Source organism: Artemia sp. Qi Xiang Cuo, chromosome 16, assembly GCF_049724085.1.
Source record: "Artemia sp. Qi Xiang Cuo chromosome 16, ASM4972408v1, whole genome shotgun sequence".
Taxonomy (NCBI): domain Eukaryota; kingdom Metazoa; phylum Arthropoda; class Branchiopoda; order Anostraca; family Artemiidae; genus Artemia; species Artemia sp. Qi Xiang Cuo.
Window position 1 is genome coordinate 15,675,946 of NC_142809.1, and position 2,421 is coordinate 15,678,366.

The 2,421-nt window shown below is 38.5% G+C and overlaps 1 protein-coding gene across 1 annotated transcript; it reads right to left on the minus strand.

Moving 5' to 3' along the window:
- Positions 1–677: 677 nt before the first annotated feature.
- On the minus strand, positions 678–1,136 carry LOC148942621 (histone-lysine N-methyltransferase SETMAR-like). Its single transcript, XM_089102316.1, has one exon. It carries the CDS (start codon positions 1,134–1,136, stop codon positions 678–680), a length of 459 nt encoding a protein of 152 aa, XP_088958442.1.
- Between the last annotated feature and the right edge of the window lie 1,285 nt (positions 1,137–2,421).

Below are 2,421 nucleotides of genomic sequence, written 5' to 3' on the forward strand. Positions count from 1 at the left end.
CACTACATTCTTCAATTAACACCGAATCCATAGTGGGTGACTTATAACTGTCAATATATTTTTGACAAATTTATAGCTTACCCCTAGATAAGTCTGTCCTTGAAATAGTAAGAAAGTCAAAACTTTAAAGTCAAACTTTACATTAACCTGACTTATGGTCAAAAATCTTCGGTTTTTTCGCGTTTTTCTCCTTCCAACTGGATCTTTGTCAGGTATATCATAAAATTCAAAATCCGTTCCAAATCACACACAGGAGAGTACTCATTTTTTTTTTTTTAAAGGTTTAAATTTACCTACCTTTTTCACAAGCTCGCCATTAGAGCTTTTCTTCAGCCCATTCCTGGTTGTAACTACTTTACGTTTTTCTATTCTACCAGCAATGCTTTGCAAACATGTATTTTCCCCGTCGACATTTTCTAACCAATTTGAAACTTTTTCATTGAAACCACTTTTATTGGCTTCCTTCAGTTTAAGAGATGCACCATCCTTTTCTTGAATCCCAACTGGCTCAGTCAATACTTCAGTTAATTCCTCTATTTTTCTTTGGTTTTCTTGAATTAAATCTGAGCCTTGGCTTTCAAATTTGGAAGTTAAATCCTTAATTCTCCTATTTTTTTCAGCTATATATATTTCTGGCCTAATAATGAAAATACGTATATTTATCAACGAAAATTGTTTTATTGTTTTTCAAAATATTCTCCATCTAGATTTATACACTTTTGCATGCGCTCAAACCAATTTTCGAAGCACTTTTTCCACTCCGATTGAGACACCTCCAAAACATGGTATTTGAATGCTTCAACAGCATCTTCTGGCGACGAAAATCGTTGTCCACGCATTTTTTTCTTGATGTGTGGGAATAAAAAGAAGTCATTGGGTGCCAAGTCAGGGCTGTACGGCGGATGACCCATCAATTCGACGTTTTGGTCGGTCAAAAAGGCGCTAGTTTGAGCCGATGTGTGAGAGCTCGCATTGTCATGGTGCAGAATGATGCGTCTTCTCTTGTTCGTTTTTCGAATTTCTCCGAAGACTTCAGACAAACAAATGGTGGTGTACCACTCAGAATTGACCGTCCTACGTTGCTCAAGCGGAACAGTCGCGACATGACCAGTTTTGCCGATGAAACAGGCGACCATTTGCTTCGAAGTGCTTCTTCCACGAACAACTTTCGTTGGATTTGGCTCATCTTGGAAGACCCACACGGTCGATTGCTGTTTTGTTTAGGGCTCATAAGCATAGATCCAAGATTCGTCACCAGTGACGATCTTATAAACGTCTTTTGAAGCACCGCGATCGTATTTTTTGAGCATTTCTTTACACCAATCCACACGAGCCTTCTTTTGAGCGATTGTCAAATTGTGCGGGATCCAACGAGAACAAATTTTTTTTACGGCCAGGTGTTCATGCAATATCGAATGTATGCTGGTGGGAGAAATGCCTAGGCATGCCTCTATCTCACGGTATGTCACATGACGGTCTTGCATTATCAGTTCACGTACGGCATCAATGTTTTCTGGCACAACGGCTGTTTTTGGACGACCTTCACGGAATTCGTCTTTGAGCGAGCGTCGGCCACGATTGAATTCGTTGTACCAGTTTTTCACAGTGCTGTAGGATGGTGCTTCGTCGCCATACAAAGATTTAAGTTCATCGATGCACTCTTGTCGTGATAATCCACGTCGAAAGTTGTGAAAAATGATCGCACGAAAATGTTCACGAGTTAATTCCATTTTTTTGCCACATTGATTTTTTCAAGACCCTGTAAAAGAAAAAACAATTGTCGTTAGTCAAAAAGTTCTGAGTACATTTATGCTACAAAAGTTCAAACTTTCCAATGGAAATGTCAGATTGCACCTGGCAACACTTAGTGTTGCCTAGGCCAGAAATATAACTCGCAACCCAAAAAGATCATCAGGAATGTCATTAGGAAATTTTTCAGAGATATCAACATTTTCATGATTATTGATAAGCGATTAATATTTCAACTCCAAAGTGTTCTGACCTGGCAGTTCATCTTGAATAAATTTGTTTCGTCCTTGTTATGCATAGCTCTGAAAACAATTTTATAGAGTAATTTCTCACCCAAGAGATGTTTAATTTTATACTAGTTTGAGCTCAGGAGACCCAAAAAGGTCATCAGGAATGTCATTAGGGAATTTTTCAGAGATATCAACATTTTCATGATTATTGATAAGCGATGAATAGTCCAACTCTGAAGTGTTCTGACCTGGCAGTTCATCTTGAATAAATTTGTAGCGTAATTGTTCTGCATTGCTCTGAAAACCTTTGTTGCTACTACCTGCAGAGTTAACAGCTGTTGCAGACATCCTGGTTGAAGTTTTCTCTAAAATTACCTCTCGATCCTTTGGCGAAAAAGATTGATCAGAATTCTGCAAGGGCTCAATTGCTCTGCTCGATAAA

Excerpts from the sequence above, each read along its gene's own strand:
- LOC148942621 (XM_089102316.1), bottom strand. The coding sequence starts at position 1,136 with ATGGTCGCCTGTTTCATCGGCAAAACTGGTCATGTCGCGACTGTTCCG.